At 41.9% G+C, this 14,744-nt stretch overlaps 2 protein-coding genes across 4 annotated transcripts; one reads left to right on the top strand and one right to left on the bottom strand.

Moving 5' to 3' along the window:
• LOC133884807 (sulfhydryl oxidase 1-like) lies at positions 1 to 8,729 on the top strand. Of its 2 annotated transcripts, none has more exons than XM_062324367.1 (12): positions 1 to 375; positions 5,010 to 5,034; positions 5,114 to 5,206; positions 5,856 to 6,037; positions 6,275 to 6,347; positions 6,415 to 6,483; positions 6,579 to 6,652; positions 6,743 to 6,896; positions 7,341 to 7,381; positions 7,499 to 7,645; positions 7,725 to 8,225; positions 8,318 to 8,729. In XM_062324367.1, exons 1-11 carry the CDS (start codon positions 170 to 172, stop codon positions 8,209 to 8,211), a joined length of 1,551 nt encoding a protein of 516 aa, XP_062180351.1. In that variant the 5' UTR covers positions 1 to 169; the 3' UTR covers positions 8,212 to 8,225; positions 8,318 to 8,729. The 2 variants fall into 2 exon arrangements, with proteins under 2 accessions (XP_062180351.1, XP_062180352.1); XM_062324368.1 differs by having other exon boundaries at positions 2 to 375; positions 7,725 to 8,177.
• Positions 8,730 to 9,213: 484 nt separating this feature from the next.
• On the bottom strand, positions 9,214 to 11,460 carry LOC133885523 (uncharacterized). Of its 2 annotated transcripts, none has more exons than XM_062325249.1 (8): positions 11,163 to 11,460; positions 10,773 to 10,999; positions 10,546 to 10,617; positions 10,386 to 10,453; positions 10,158 to 10,290; positions 10,004 to 10,084; positions 9,796 to 9,888; positions 9,214 to 9,708 (listed from the first exon to the last, which is right to left on the bottom strand). In XM_062325249.1, the coding sequence occupies exons 2-8, from the start codon at positions 10,995 to 10,997 to the stop codon at positions 9,616 to 9,618; spliced, it is 765 nt and encodes a 254-aa protein (XP_062181233.1). In that variant the 5' UTR covers positions 10,998 to 10,999; positions 11,163 to 11,460; the 3' UTR covers positions 9,214 to 9,615. The 2 variants fall into 2 exon arrangements, with proteins under 2 accessions (XP_062181233.1, XP_062181234.1); XM_062325250.1 differs by having other exon boundaries at positions 10,158 to 10,287.
• Positions 11,461 to 14,744: the final 3,284 nt, after the last annotated feature.

Genomic DNA, 14,744 nt, shown 5'->3' with positions numbered 1-14,744 from the left:
TTTTCCTAAAGAGGCGGAAAAAAATCATTCCTACACCCAGGCTTTGCTAGCCCCACCGCTAGGAGCAGCAGGAGAGAGGACTCGAGGAGGGGGCAGGTGTCCGAAACGGATCGCCAAACCCCGCACCAGCCCGCCCCCGCAGGAGAGAGATCCGAGCCCGCCGCGATCCATGGCGGCGCGCGTCCTCCTCGCCCTCGCCGTCGTCGCCGCCTTCCTCGCCACGGCGCCTCGCGGGGCGGCCGCGCTCCGGTCGCTCGGCGTCCGCGACGGAGCGGGGGCTGCCGACGCCGCCGTGGACCTCAACGCCACCAACTTGGACGCATTCCTCAAGGCCTCGCCGGAGTCGTTCGCGGTCGTCGAGTTCTTCGCCCACTGGTCGGTTGACCTCTCGTCTCTTACTCGATTCGATTGATTCCTCTTTTTTAGTTGTTGCTTCCATGCGGCCTGGGTTCGTTCCGACTCGATCGGTGCGTTAGTTCTCGAATCGTGAAACGGATGGAAATCGGGATAGTCTGATGTGTCATTTAACTTATCATCGACCTATGACTCGAAATCGAAATGATTATTTCGTCTCGCCTGTGAGCGACACCTGAATAAGATAGCACCGGTTTATTGTGGTTTTCAAGTATGATAAGATTGTTTTGGTGGTGTAAGGCCTACCGGGTGGGATGGATGCGTGTGGTTCACGCCGAGCAGGGACGGAGCTAGAAAAAAATCGAAGGGGGAGCCAATTAGGATGAATTGAGTATTAGGGGTGCCAGGAATTTTATTATTATACATATTTTTTTTTGTGTTATATAGAGGAAATCATCAGCCATAGGGGGGGGGGGGGGCAGGGCTCATCAGCCATAGGGGGGGGGGGGCAGGGCTCCTGCTAGCCCCTTCCTGGCTCCGCCCCTGACGTCGAGTAGTGCTTCACTTGTACTTTTTGGTGTAATGTTAGAGTGAGTGCAAGTGCAAATAGATCTGTATGATCAGCTGTTGAAGGTTGGGAGGAACTTTATGATTTAGCTTCAGCACGCTGTTGCTTCCTCAATGATCGCAGTAATTACTCCTGGTTCTGGTATATAAGTAACTTTGTCTAGTCTGGGTGTCGATAAAACACAGTACTGGAAGTATGGGACTACATGTTAAATCGTATGTCGGGTGAAAGAGCAATTTCCACACAATATTAATATATGTAGTGCAGTATGTTGAGTTCCATATATTGGGCTGTAAACCTACAGCAGATGTCACGCCATGCTCTTTTAAGTCTTACTTCATTGTTACTAGTACGATGCCCGTGCGTTGCAACGGTTTCTGAATCTGACACTCAATTTCTATTTTATTTTTCCCAAACAAGTGAACAAAAAGTGACATTAGAGACAACACTTAGGTTCTTGAATTTTCATATAAAACTTAATCCAATGGCATTCATCAACTCCATGTCTCGCATGGTCGCAGTCACATCTTCCCCTCCTCTCCACTCTGCTTCGCAAAAATTCTTAAACCTTACACCCAACCTCCCTTTCACTTCTTTCACGAGACTGAACTATCAATGATATATCAATAAGGTAGCATCTCAAGGTGGTTCATTATTCTTTGCATCCCACTCTAATCGAACATGAATCCAATGTAGAAAAAATGGGCCAAAGTGACCAGAAGAGGATCATGATATATCTCTATGAAACCATCACCAACCTGATGACAATAGCTTCCATCAGCTCCATTTTTGGCATATTTGAACACTTCAATCTTAAAACTGATAGTTTGCACTCTGCACTATGCTTTGCGAGCTTCTCCAAGTTGCTGCCATTGTCTGGGCAACAGCCACCCGTTCCTTCATCTGCTACCGGAGATCATCATAGATCAGGTCCCGTATCCAATCATGGCAAGTTGGTGATGTAACAAGCCCCTGCACGCTACCAGCTCCAATCAACCCCAAATAAAAATACTGAAATACGATGAACCGCTATTCTTCATATCAAGCAAACGGAAGAAGATATCGGTCTAGGTATATGATTATGGACTGAATCAGATTAGTCCGCTTGTCCAAGAGAAATTTTAAATCATGTATAAATAGGAGAAAAATCTTACCTTCTGAATTAATGGTGTTACTGCGGATGCGTCTAGATCAGGACCACGGAGCCATCTCCGTTTAGATAGAAACTGCACATTGATTTTGTCCAATACTTCGAACATGCATCTTTCAATTCAAAAAATAATAAAAATTGTAAGCCATATTAACTGAGACAGAGAAAATCAAACTCAGGTCTCGTTGAAATCATACCATATCCAGCTGCAATATGGATCAACACCTTTCACATGGATCTGCATATGAACATGGTCTCAAGTTCATACCAATGAATCTGCCATCGAAAATATCTGAAACAGAGGAGAACATACAAAAAAAATTCAGCACTTTAAGATCGATTTGATCATGATGCATTAGCATTTGCAAGAGAAATATAATAGGGCTTAGCATACCTGCAACTGCAATTAATCAATACATCAAGGGATGAGTTGGGATGGACAGGCATATCCCTGATGAGTTTTTCTGCCTCAGCAAACCTCCCAGATCTTCCAAGCAGATCAACTACACAGGCATAATGATCCATGCTAGGTTCAATGCCGTGGTCTGTTCTCATGCTTTCAAAGCACTTGTAGCCTTCTGAAATCAAACCAGAGTGACTGCAAGCCGATATCACACTCACAAATGTGATAGCATTTGGCGCAGGTGTTCCAACGTCCTTCAACTGGTGGAAAATCCTTAGAGCTGAATGACATTGCCATGCATCCCATAAGCGTTGAGGTCCTTAATATCCAACTGCTCAAAGATCATCTCAGCAAAATCAATTCTTCCTAGCTTAGCATACAGGTTATGAGAGCATTGCATATTAATACATCATACATGAAACCAGATTTCATGATGTATCCATGGAGCATTTGCCCTTGCTGTAGTAATCCTGCATTCGAGCATGCCTGCACTATACTCAAGACCGTGACAAAGTCAGGAGCGAGCCCACCACAGCCAGCATGAAGAACGCTGAAAAGCTCCATGGCTTCATTCACATGGCCGCCCTTAGCAAGGCATGAGATAATGATGTTCTATGAAACAATGTCCTTAACTTTCATACCTTTGAACACTAAGTGTGCTACATCAACTTGCTCAAGTCTAGCATACATGCCCATGAGGGAGTTCTCAATGCTGATGCTTGGAAAAGCACTCATTTTAATCAGGTGCGCATGGATTTCCTCCCCATTCTTCGGGGATCCTGAAATGGTGCAACCGTAAAGAACTGCCGCAAGAACATCCTCATTAGAACACACATCCCCACTCCTTAGGTAAAGACCCTCGAAGAGCCGCATGGCTTCTTCAACAAATCCATTCTTTTCATACATCATAATAAGAGAATCCATCACTGATTCATTATCCTCAAGCTCCAACCGAACAACAAGAGCATGCACAGGACCGAACAATCCTAACACACCCATCAAAGAGCAGGCCTGAATGACACTCAACATTGTGACATTGTTGGGGAGGATGCCATCTTCTAGCATCATGATGAACACCTCGAGGGCTTCTTCTAGCATCCCATTGAGCACACACCCTGATATGATGGTTGTCCAAGAAACAATATCCCTGCAGGGTAATCCAAGAACCAGCCTTTGCGCAATGGCCGCATCCCCAACCTTGGTGTGCATGTTGACCAATGAGCCAACCACGAACAAGTCACCGCAGAACCCACCTGCCACAAGGTAGCCATGCACCATCCTCCCTAGCCTCTGGTCCCTAGCAAGCCCGTAGGCCTGCAGGACCGCGACCACCGTGAACTCGTTGAGGCGGAGTGCGTTGCCCTCGCCCTGGTTGGTGCCCTAGGCTAGCATGTCCAGGAAGCACAGAAGGCGTCTAGGGGCATGCCGCGGTGGCAGTGCGACGAGATGAGGGAGGTGTAGGTGGCGGCATCGCGGCGGGGCGTTTCGTTGAGCAGGTAGAGTGTGCGGGAGAGGAGGTCACATTGGAGGTAGGCGTGTAGGAGGGAGTTTGACGTGGCGAAGGGCTGTGGAGAGTGAAGCGCGCCAGACTTGGTGTGGAGTGTGGATGTGAGCGGCGCGTCGCGCCGCGCCGCGGCCCCATGGAGTAGGTCGATGGAGGTGGTAGTGGTGGTGGTGCTTTGGGCAGGTGGCGAGAGCGGAGGCGAGGAGGGGGTGGAGCGGAGGCGCTTTGCAGGGCGACGATTTCGGGAGGAAAGGCGCGACGATCTGGGAGCGGTTCGTGCACAAGGGCGATGAGGATGGGGCGGCGGGGCTGGGTGGCCCGGTTTTTCTCAGTTTTGGGTGGTCTTTTGCCAGGTGTTTTTTGGTTTTTTTATTAGGTGGAGTGGGGAACGGGAGGTGGGAGGGGTGACACACGACCAACTCCTGCTTTATATAGTAGAGATTGTTTCTTTCAGAAGTTGTACTTCGCCAATTGTTACTGTCAAACTACTACATTGGCAACATGATGATTTGATTTGCTCGTAGCACTATAATGTGTACCAAACATTTGAATGATCTGCAGCTTATGTTATGCCCCACTCCAAAATCCATGCTCTAGATATGTCCTGCGAAGATGCTTTAGAGCTTGAAGTTCTAGGGGGGTAATGATGTATTTAATGGTTTTGTATCCTTATCTATAAGACATCACTCATAGATATGAACTGTAGTGGTGTCTATTCTAAGTCCACACACTATTCCATAAGGTTACTTGATTATGTCATAATATCTAGTTCCCCTTATCTCAAGAGTTTTCACTTAGCTGAAGATTTTCTCTCGACCAACTAAAATGCTGGTTGCTATATTTGCCCTATTGAAGAAGAGTGGACCAACATCATTGTAGTTTTCTGACTGACCGTGGACCACAGTGTGTTGCTTACTTTTATGGCAATTAACTATTGACAACCTTATTACTCCTTATGTTTCCTGCTTATGGCATTTCAATTTGTCTTGTTTAATTGCTACTAACTGAAATGCCTGCCATGTCTGCTCAGGTGTCCAGCTTGCAGAAACTACAAGGTATGCAACCTTTTGCAGTAGATTATACTATTATCTGCAATTAAACTCTTCCTGATCTTGGTTTTATCCTTACATGCAGCCTCACTATGAGAAGGTTGCAAAACTTTTCAATGGTCCAGATGCTGCACATCCAGGGATTATAGTGATGGCAAGGGTTGATTGTGCATCAAAGGTACAGTAACTCCAGTGAAGGGTGATGATTTTTATCAATTTCCTCAATCTAGACCACTAGACACTTTAAAAGGGATTTTGTGTGGTCCTGTCTAACTTTTAACTGGATAATGAGATTACCTAGAGAATCATTAGTGAATAATTCAACCTTTATTTTTTTCCTATTTATTAAAGCTAGAAATATGAAAAGATTCTCTGTTGTGGAGCATTACTAGCTCATGATTTGATTTAGTTTAGTTTCAGAATTCTCTGTTATGGAGCATTCGCTGGTAGAAATTTGGATTTTTGCCACTCCAAAGAGTGGGCTTCGCAGATTTGCCACTCTAAAGATTCGCTTCGCAGAATTGCCACTCAAAACCTTGTTTCTTTTATTTTCTTGCCATTATGTCAATTCATGTTATGTATAATGACACTCAAAACATTGTTTTAAAACTGCATAATGGCAAGGAAATCAAAGAGGCAATCTTTGGAGTGGCAATTCTGCGAAGCCAATCTTTGGAGTGGTAAAATTGCGAAGCCCATTCTTTAGAGTGGCAAAAATCCAAATTTCTCACTAAGCTGGTGAATAATGCTAACCTTTAATACTTAATGTAGTTGTGTGCATTGTCATGCAATAATGCCCTATTTCTTTTGAATGTTTGACAGCACAGGTGAACATGGATCTTTGCAGTAGATTCTCTGTTGACCATTATCCTTTCCTATTATGGGGTCCGCCGACAAAATTTGCTTCCGCTCAATGGAAACCAAAGCAAGAGAACAGTGAAATAGAATTAATTGATGATGGAAGAACAGCAGAGCGTTTACTTAAGTGGATAAATAAGAAGATGGGAAGGCAAGTTCTTGTCCTGGCTATTGCTGCTTTATGTAAAAGTTCAATTGATATAGAATCAGTAGCTGTTTGTACACCTGTTCGTACCTTTCTCTTTACCACATGTGTTCATTCTGAAGTTTGTTGCTGGGCTGTTTGGCCTAATACTATTATCACCCCAATGCTTTTGATTTTTGGTTTGATGTAACCATCAAATATGTGCTTTATTTTTATTGATACAACCATATTTATGTTTTGCAGCTCTTTCAGTTTGGATGACAAAAAATATGAGAACGAAAGTATGCTCCCACAAAATGCTTCAGATCCTGAACAGGTGCAGTTGCATACCATATTTGTTGAATCAATATACGATTGTTTACTTATCTAATCTAATCTAATAGATTGTTCGAGCAATTTATGATGTTGAGGAAGCAACAGCTCATGCTTTACAGATAATTTTGGGGCATAAGGTATTAAGGTTCAAGTTGAAAGATCAAAACTCACAATTGATTTGATATTTGATCCTCATTTTCTGACTACTGCTAATGTTATCTGCATACTGTAGATGATAAAACCAGAGACCCGCAACTCACTTATTAGGTTTTTACAAATTTTGGTGGCTCATCATCCATCCAAGAGGTATGGGGGTGATTTTTTTATTTTTTTGAAATTACAGCGGTGCAAATGCATAGCTTTGTTGTATTATGCATTATTTGGTTGGCTTCGTAGGTGTCGGAGGGGATCTGCTGAGCTACTCATTAACTTTGATGATCACTGGCCTACAAACCTCTCATTAAGTTCGCAAGAGAGTTCTAGATTGTTGGAAAGTGTTGCAGCAGATAACCACTGGATCTGTGGAAAGGAGGTGCCACGTGGATATTGGGTATGCCTTCTTATGCTTGCTTGTGAATACTGGTTCTGCTCGTCAGATATGTTTTTTTCCTGCAATAGTACTTAAATTTCTTCAGTCGAGTAATTGACATACTTCATCCTAATCTCTTTTTTTTTTGCTACAAGTATTTTTATTACATGTTCAAGTAAATCTGGTATCTGAACTATAGTATTAGGAGCATTCACGTAAATTATTTGCAACAGTTGCTATATTCAGGTCTATATTTTTTAGTACTGAGTAACTCTAGTTTTATGTCACAGAATTTCCGAGCATTGTAGCTTAGCCTACTCTAGACATGTGACCCCCATCTCATAGAGCCTGTTTTCATAGCCATACTTTTTACCATCAAGGATCTTGTACTTGTACTAGGAATATGTATATCTTCCTTCAGTTTGAGTCTACAGTTTACCTTATATCTGTGTAACAATGTTGCAGATGTTCTGCCGTGGAAGTAATAGTGAAACAAGAGGATTTAGGTGATGTCTGTTTTCCACAGATGTATTGAATGTTTTCCATTACTATTCATGGGACTCTTTCTAAGACTTGTTGCCAAACGTAATATCACATGAAATTTACATTTTTTGCTGTACCAGCTGTGGTCTATGGGTCATGCTGCATTCACTAACTGTTCGAATTGGTGATGGAGAAAGCCAATCAACATTTACATCAATATGTGATTTCATACACAATTTCTTCATCTGTGAGGAATGCCGCAAGCACTTCTATGAAATGTGTTCAAGGCATGGAAAACCCACTTTAGTTATATTGCCAATTAAAAATAATGTCTACTTCGTGCCTAATTGTTACCTTGAACTGTAGTGTATCAGTTCCCTTCAAGTCTACGCGTGACCTCGCCCTCTGGCTATGGAACACACATAACAAAGTTAACGAGAGGTTGATGAAAGAAGAAAAGGATTTAGGAAGTGGTGATCCATCATTTCCTAAGGTTATCTGGCCTACAAAGCAGCTCTGCCCATCGTGCTACCGTTCTTCAAGTAGTACTGCTGATGGAGCCGTGCAGGTTGACTGGAATGAGGATGAAGTATTTAATTTCTTGGTTAACTACTATGGGAAGATGCTTGTATCATCCTACAAGGAGACCTACATGGAGTCTCTTCTTCAAGAGAAGAAGCAAGTGGGCTCAATTTCTGATGATTCTTCCGCATCCAGTGCTGCGGCAGTCCCAATTGGAGCCGCCCTGGGTGTTGCCGTTGCTAGCTGTACATTTGGGGCATTGGCTTGCTTCTGGAGGACCCAACAGAAGAACAGAAAGTACTACCCTTTACGTTCTTTAAAGAAAATATGACTAAAAACTTTTAGGTTTGTAGGATACATTTGTTATTTTGTGCTGCGTGGATTCATATAATAGAGAAGTAATTAGGTTCTTTTTGTTCCATTTGTTGATTTTACAGGCAAAGAAAGAACTGGAACTGAAAATTATGCATCCCTTGAGCACCCTACACTGCATGTCTGCATCAGAGGGAGCCTCCGTGAATGTATATTTTCTGGACGGGTTATCTTGGCAAGTACCCGAAAGAGTGGAAAAGGCAAATGCTTATCAGATGAAAAACATACAGAAGTACGAAGATTTACTCGTGCTGACTCACGTGATTGTTTGTGCAACGGCGTGAGCTTTGTTGCACCAGGTCATAGGTTTAACGTGTAACCTCTGTTACCATATAGTTTTTTGTGGGTGTGGATGGAATTTGACCAATTTAATGAGTGAAAATTAAATTAAAATTTCTGTTGTGCATCTCTTGTCCTGAACTGAAGCCTCTTGTGCACAACAAGAGCTCTGTTGTTATACTTGTTTATGTAATAGTACTCCTGGTAAAAAAAGTAAGTGTCGTTGATTGTAGCTTTTTGAAACCAGCCTTAGATTTTGACTTTAACCACATAAAAACGGTATGAGCAAATTTGTCTCGAAAAACACTTCCCTAATTTTTTATCAGAGTTGCAAATTTGAAATAGATATCATTGACCAAACTTGTTATTCTCCCTTCGGAGACCATGTTATTAATATATAAAATTACACTTATTTGTGACTCGATCCATGTTTATCCGCTTTCCTACTCTCTTGCTACTTCATCCACGACCATGGTCGTCCAGCTATGAGAAAATTAATTATATATCTTAAAGATATGACTAAAGATGATCATTATTTGATCTTATGTTTCATATAGACTAGTTTGTAATAATAAAAACATATGATAAAAAAAATTAATTTTAAATATATTATCAAAGATCGATCAACTTTAAAATATATAATTAAATTTCTTCTAGCTCCCCCCACCTTCTGTCTTCGGCCACCACCTCCTGTTTAATGTGTCATGAAGGGACGGCAGCCACCGCCACGCCCAGTGATTGTCAAGTCGCCCTCCATCTTGCTAGATCTCTATCAACAGGACAAATGGATTCCTGGTTTCCTACAACATCTGGTGTTGAGGACTTGGTGGCCAGCCATATCGCCGCGTCTTTAGTTTAATGGAATACACTTTCGAAGAGAGTGGCCATGTATGGTGTTCTTTTTTACCTGTATGTACAAAGGTGTCGTGAAGCTGATGCACACAGCGTTTTCACAAACAATTACGTTCCTCCCATTTCTGCTGGCACAATGCATCTTCGGAAGCACTAAACCGCATACATGGATGAATACTTGATTACAGCAAGAGCCTCAAATCCTAAACGATTGATCCCTTTCCGCAGTACACTACTGGACGCTGATGACGAGCTGCTGGGTTGGTTGTGGCAGCGGCTGCGTGCTCTCCGCTCCTGCAGGTTCTGAAATCTGGTCGTGCACAGCCTGCATCGTCACGCTTCATTTCAGCTTGAACTGAAACTGCATGTTGATTTTTTTTGCAGCATGATCTACCGAAAGATCTTTACAAACCTGCCGTTGTGTGTGCCGATGAAGCAGTTCGGTAACCGCGACCAGTATAATGTACACAGGTATGACGATTCCCGCGGTTCTAAGCATCAGCAGCTGGTTTTTTTCAGACACATGAGTTGTGTAGGTTAGTCAGATTGGACGTACACTGATGCATCAAGGTTGCCTAGGACGAAGTATGTGTGTGGCGTCTGAGAAATCAGAGCCTTACAGTGATCATTGCGACGGTATAGGCATCTTGGTCGCCGAGGTAAACCGAGACGGCGTCATGGAGCACCAAGAGAACCATCAACTGGAGTTGGATGTTTCAGAATGTTACTGTGCAGTTGTTGGAACAAACAGAATGTACTTTTACTGGCACTTACAGTTATAGCAATAATGCGACAAAAGATTACACCGTTAGAAGTGGAAGTTTGGTTATCATATTCATAGCTTGTTGATGTAGCAGAAGTTTGATTTCCGGTCTGCATGGGCCGTGCTTGAATGTAACCAGGACTACTGATATTGAGAAGAGCATTAGGTCATACAGAAACGATCAGATTCAGGCAGCATTTTTGTGATTACAGGCAAAGCAGTAAAACCCTACAAGGTACCTGAAGAAAATTGAGTTCCTTCCATGCTGAAACAACTTTGAAGTGGCAGTGTAGTTTGGTGTAAATTGCTGTGTCGACAGAAATACAAGCTATCGGTTACTTGCTCATCGTATCAAGTTAAATTGAAATGGCTACGAATACTAGATGATTTAAATTTCACCTGTAAGCATATCTCACATATGGTGTCTCCCTTCTCATCACACCACCGCTGAATGCATTTACGATGAGCGTGCTGCAAGAAAACATCGGTTCAATCCAAGTTGATTCCTTTTTCCAGTCACACTTGTCTGACAGTACAATCTAACATGTTTCAAATTGCTGAAAACTTCGTCTCAAAAGAATTTGCTGAAACTGAAGTAGGACTAGCATGATGCTACGTTTTACTACCTTCAAGCTGCCCTTGCAGGAGCAAGGGACCTCCATGTGGGCCTCCTCCTCCTCCTCCTGGCAGATTCTGCATTCTACCAAGACACCACTCTTTGGCCTGCCATCTTGAACAGCCTCATCACACGCGGTCATGGAAGAAGCCACAACAGAGGCCTCGTCAATGGCAGACTGAAGAGTCGACTCCGTGAGCAGTTGGCCAGCCATTACCGCGAAATGGTCTGCCATCCCTGGAAGCATAGCAATGATGAAATCAAAATGCACACCGTTGACGCGTGAAGACGATGGTAGTCCGTAAGAAAGGAGAGGCAGCGAAATGCGGTATCTGAACATGTTGAGGCACCTAGTGATTTCTTCATTTGACGCAAAGTGAACAATGGAAAGACTCATTACCTGCAACCTGGAATTCGAAACAAAAATATCTAAGCCACGAGCTTTCGCGCGATATCTGTCATATCATCATATGTATGGTTACTCCAAAGCTAGCTCTTCCTATGCCCAACAGATAGAGGAGGAGGAAAGCAGAGGTTACGAAGGATCAAGAGGAAAATAGGCAGCAAGCTGAAGGAGAAAGCTTGCAATGAGGGATTTTGATATCTGAAGCACCGAGAGAATGATACAGAGAAGCAAGAGATGGAGTAGGCGCCCCTGTTATTATCGGTCTTTGCTTGCTTATGAAACATCTTACTCTGACATGCTTGATTGTTAGTGCATACAGAGGACAAGGCACCCGCGAAACAAAATGTTGCTTATTGACTAATGAAAGCTATTCTTTTCCACTGAAACTCAAGCAAGCAGTTGAGCACAATTGTTGGGGAAAAGGAAAAAGCTTGCATCCTGAAGTTATACCATATATATCGCTCTAAGCATCCAGCTGAGCTGACCCTTTTGGTCAAGAAAGCTACTAGCATTGTTATGATGATATCTTACAGCAAAATTGGGTTGCTCAACAACTAATGCCATGTTCGAACTCCGGTGTTGTACCTCTCCGATTAAAGCCTCCAATAAAGACTCCAGTAACGGGTCAGTTAAAAAAAAAAAACTAATGCCATTTTCGTGATATCCTCCTCCGACTGCCTACTTTTCACTCCTCCATTTTTACATCGATTTGTGATTCTGGTTAGGAGCGGAGATCGGAGAAGTTGGCAGGCGAAGGTGTTGCATGATGGATTAGGCCTCTAGGAATATCTAATCTCACCTCCGTACACGCTTCCATTTCTTGCTGCCAATGTGCGGAATCTCCTCTCCATGTGACACTTCCTTTCCGACCCTGAAACAATTGATAAGTTACAAGGACTCGCGTGATGGGAACAGGCAATGACGTCCATTGCACATCGTCATACATGTAAAATTAAGCCCAATGTATTCCCTTTATGCCTACATTCTTGTTACGAAAAGATTTTTTTTCCTTTAGCGCTTCAACGATTTTGTTTTATGGTTCTCATCACGAAGAAATTCTAAGATCATTCACTCTAAGACGGGATTCTCTACTTTCACTTCGCAATTTCTCTCAAATATAAGCTGTTGGAGATGAAAGAAAATAAAAATGAGAAAAAAAAATCGAGAAGAGAATAAAATAAAGAGAATATAATTGGAAATTATTTCACATGCGTGCGATTTGGCACCAGGACATAGAAGTTGTGTGCTTATTGAGTGGGAAAATACATAGAATGAACACACGACTTTGCCCAGAGCTATGGACTAACCATAACAAGCACTTTAGACCTGGGGCCGAACCCATGTCTTTATGACTGTGCGCGTGTACCACGGTAAAAAAAAGTTTATCCACGGTTAAACCAAAATTGCCACCTTAAACAATACATGTGTGGTGAAATAGTGCATCATTGACGTTTTTGTTCTAGCTTGGTTCCTGATTGAGGCAGTTTGATCTCCAATGGGTTTTTCAGGGTCGTATAGGCAACAGTCACTACTTTAAGGAGTCTCCACACTCATTTTTCTCCGTAGACACTTTCACCCGTAGCTTATCTCCACATCACAGCCGCCATTAGTCCGGCGTTATCTCCACCGCACTCATAGCCCCACACCTCCCTCTTTCGTCGTCTCTGATGGCTCTTGCTGCCGTATTCGTCGTCACCACCCATCTCCTACCGCCACTACTAGGCTGTCTTGCAGCTGCGGGCTTTTCTCTAAGCCCGCTAAACTCTGGTGAACCACCAACCCGAATCTTAATCTTGCCAAAGTGTCGCCGGAGTCAGAGAAGAAGGGCAGAGCCCTAATCTTGCACATGTCCATGGGCTAGAAATTCGGATGTTAGCCTTCCCAAAATACCAGAGTAGATTTTAGCATTTCCGTTTTTTAAGACTATCTCCAATGGTTTTGTGCTCAACTAAGGGTTTGTTTGTTTTAGCTTTAGATTATGAAAAATAGCTTTTGGATTGTGAATTATGAAAACTGGATTGTTAAAAGTTGAATGACCAAAAGCTGAGGGCTGTTTGGCTAACTGAATTGTGAAAGGGTTGGATGTCAACTTATGTTTTGTAATGTATGTAATGTCCTTAGCTTTTGTAGTATATAATTCACCTGCTTATTCGTTTGTAGCTATTTTAGAAGAGTATATTTCAAAAATCTACAAATATTTTGATACATGTTGAAAAAACTATAACTTCTAGTGCACATGTCAAAAACCTACAACTATTTTAATATATATTAAAAAAACCTCAACTTTCTCACCGTGAGCCCATCTGTCATCCTCATCTATCACAAATGGGCTCACGGTGAGAAAGTTATAGTTTTTGCAATATGTGTCAAAATAGTTATAGGTTTCTGAAATGAGCACTGGAAGTTGTATTTTTTTTTTTGCAACATGTGTCGAAATAGTTGTAGGTTTTGAAATTTACTCACTTTAGAAATACGAATTTGCAAGATAAATAGCAAATAAAACATAATTCATACCGCATTATTTTTTAACCATCAAGTAACAACTGATACATCAATCGTACAAAAATTTTTAGTACATAAATTAGAAAATGCTACATCATTCATATCCTCGTATGAACAATCTAGTTTCTCATTGCAAACAAAGCATCAATAAGGTTATCACAAAAGGTATTTATATGTCAATCTTCATCTCCTAATCCATTGCCACCACTTTCATGAGATGAAGATCCTTTGACTATTGGAATGTAGTTTTTATTTTGATCGCATATCTCAAAGTCTTGATCACTAATAACACTATCTCGAATGAAGTTATGGATAACCATACATGCAATTATTATTATTATTTGCTTAACCATAGGATAACTTGGAAAATCCAATAATATTCTTCACTTCATCTTCAAAACACCAAATGATCCCTAGATCACATTGCGGAGAGATGAATGCAAATGATTATAATTTTCTTTTTTACCACTAGGCGATCGGTCTCGTCGAAACTCCTGTAGATGGTACTTCCCCTCTTTGTATGGAGCTAGATGACCCGGTCGATTAGGATAATATTTTACTAACAAATAACATTTAACATGTGGAATATAATTTTTACTATGTCGTAAATAAGATGATAACGAGATGATACACAACCATACCTTGTGGAGAATGTGGAAAATTATTGCCATATTTGCGTAAAACATTATTGAACACCATTATGTCATATACCGAGCCAGGCCATCCGGCAACAATGAAAGTAAACCTCATGTCAAAGTCATATACGGCCAACACATTTTGAGTAGAATATCCATAGCGTCCTACATGTACAACCAAATTTATGAAAGGCACAACAACATGTATATGTGTACTATCTATTGCGCCTATACAGTTATTGAAATGTGGTGCAAAATGAGGATCTTGAAGTATAGCATGCACCCTCCTGAACTCTGGGTCCCAAGGTTTGATAATATCCGCTGCAAGGAGATTGACATTATCCAACATATGAAAGAATTTTCTACTAATTGTTTCAATTGACCTCTCAAACTGGTTTGTAACTTGGATAAATGACTGTGAAGCCCTAATAGTCCATAA

The sequence above is a fragment of the Phragmites australis genome, chromosome 11, assembly GCF_958298935.1.
Source record: "Phragmites australis chromosome 11, lpPhrAust1.1, whole genome shotgun sequence".
NCBI lineage: Eukaryota > Viridiplantae > Streptophyta > Magnoliopsida > Poales > Poaceae > Phragmites > Phragmites australis.
This window is presented reverse-complemented; position numbering and strand designations above follow the sequence as displayed.